General features: G+C 47.3%; 1 protein-coding gene across 1 annotated transcript in view; it reads right to left on the bottom strand.

Moving 5' to 3' along the window:
• Positions 1 to 470, bottom strand: part of LOC102187924 (zinc finger CCHC domain-containing protein 18) — a 4,148-nt gene extending 3,678 nt beyond the window's left edge. Inside the window, 4 exon segments of the mRNA XM_005709716.3 lie at positions 1 to 66; positions 69 to 209; positions 212 to 265; positions 268 to 470. Of these exon segments, the coding sequence (XP_005709773.2) occupies positions 1 to 66; positions 69 to 209; positions 212 to 265; positions 268 to 421 (415 nt within the window). The 5' untranslated portion in view covers positions 422 to 470.
• Positions 471 to 1,037: the final 567 nt, after the last annotated feature.

The raw sequence follows: 1,037 nt of genomic DNA, 5'->3' as shown, positions 1-1,037 counted from the left end.
CCCCTTGTGCCTGCAAGGTGTTAAAAAATTTGCCATGGGCAGTGACACTGCTTTCAGAATCTCCAACACCAACTTCATGGCATGCAAGAAATTTGCCACACTGTTGGCTGTCTGCAGTAAACGCATCACCTCCTGTGTGGGGCCCCTCAGGGTTTTCATCAAGCACTTGAGCTTTTCCTATTCAGACATATTCCAATCTGGCAGGGCCCGTTGACTTGTATCAGCCAGTTTTCAAAAGTTTCTTCCTCCTGGGCTGGCACCACCCTCCAGAGAACAATTTCATCTTTCCTTCTGCCATGTTGACCCTTGAAGGACCAAGACTCCCCTTCCCCCTCAGGGACCTCAACATGGAATGGGCCCAGGGTGGCAAGGCTGTATTCTGCTGCCAGTTGTTACCCACACGTGCAATGATGCTGGCCATGACTGACGATGATCATCTATATGAATGTAACAAAATGCTCAGTCTTTCTAGAAAAGCCTAATCTGCAGCAGAAATCCCCAAAGCAACATTCCGGGCTCCATCTTCCTTGTATCTCAGTAGGGTCTGTAAAGAAAAGGAGAGGGGAAAGGTTAGTAAGGTAGTAGAGCAGTTTGCAGTCGCTTCCTTTATGTTCCTGAACACCCTGTGGGTACATTTTCCATTCGGTCACTGCCCTGAATATCCTGCAGGAAACTGGCAATTACAACCTTCAGGAGTTAATGGGGCTTCCCGGTGCTAGCAGGGTGCTTTTCTGATCTACAACTATCCGGAGAATCCTCCAGGAAGAAAGGCAACAGTGGCTTAGAATTCTAGGTGAAATAGTGCTTAGAGCCCATATTGGGCTCTCAAAATAGAAGGCAGTGGTCTAAGTCTCACAGATTTGTGGTAGCCAATAAGATCTCCATGCAACTGACGGTTTCAGGTCAATCACACCCCCTTCTCAAAGTTTCCCCCGTTATTTTTCAGATTCCTATATGAGCTTGGAAACAAGTGCACGCCTTTATTTCATTATCCGTTTCTGCAACAAGAGCTTGCGTTAGAAAGCTGGATTCCGAGG

The sequence above is a fragment of the Capra hircus genome (assembly GCF_001704415.2).
Source record: "Capra hircus breed San Clemente chromosome X unlocalized genomic scaffold, ASM170441v1, whole genome shotgun sequence".
Lineage (NCBI taxonomy): Eukaryota > Metazoa > Chordata > Mammalia > Artiodactyla > Bovidae > Capra > Capra hircus.
Note: the sequence above shows the minus strand (reverse complement) of the source record. Positions and strands in the feature narration are given on the sequence as shown.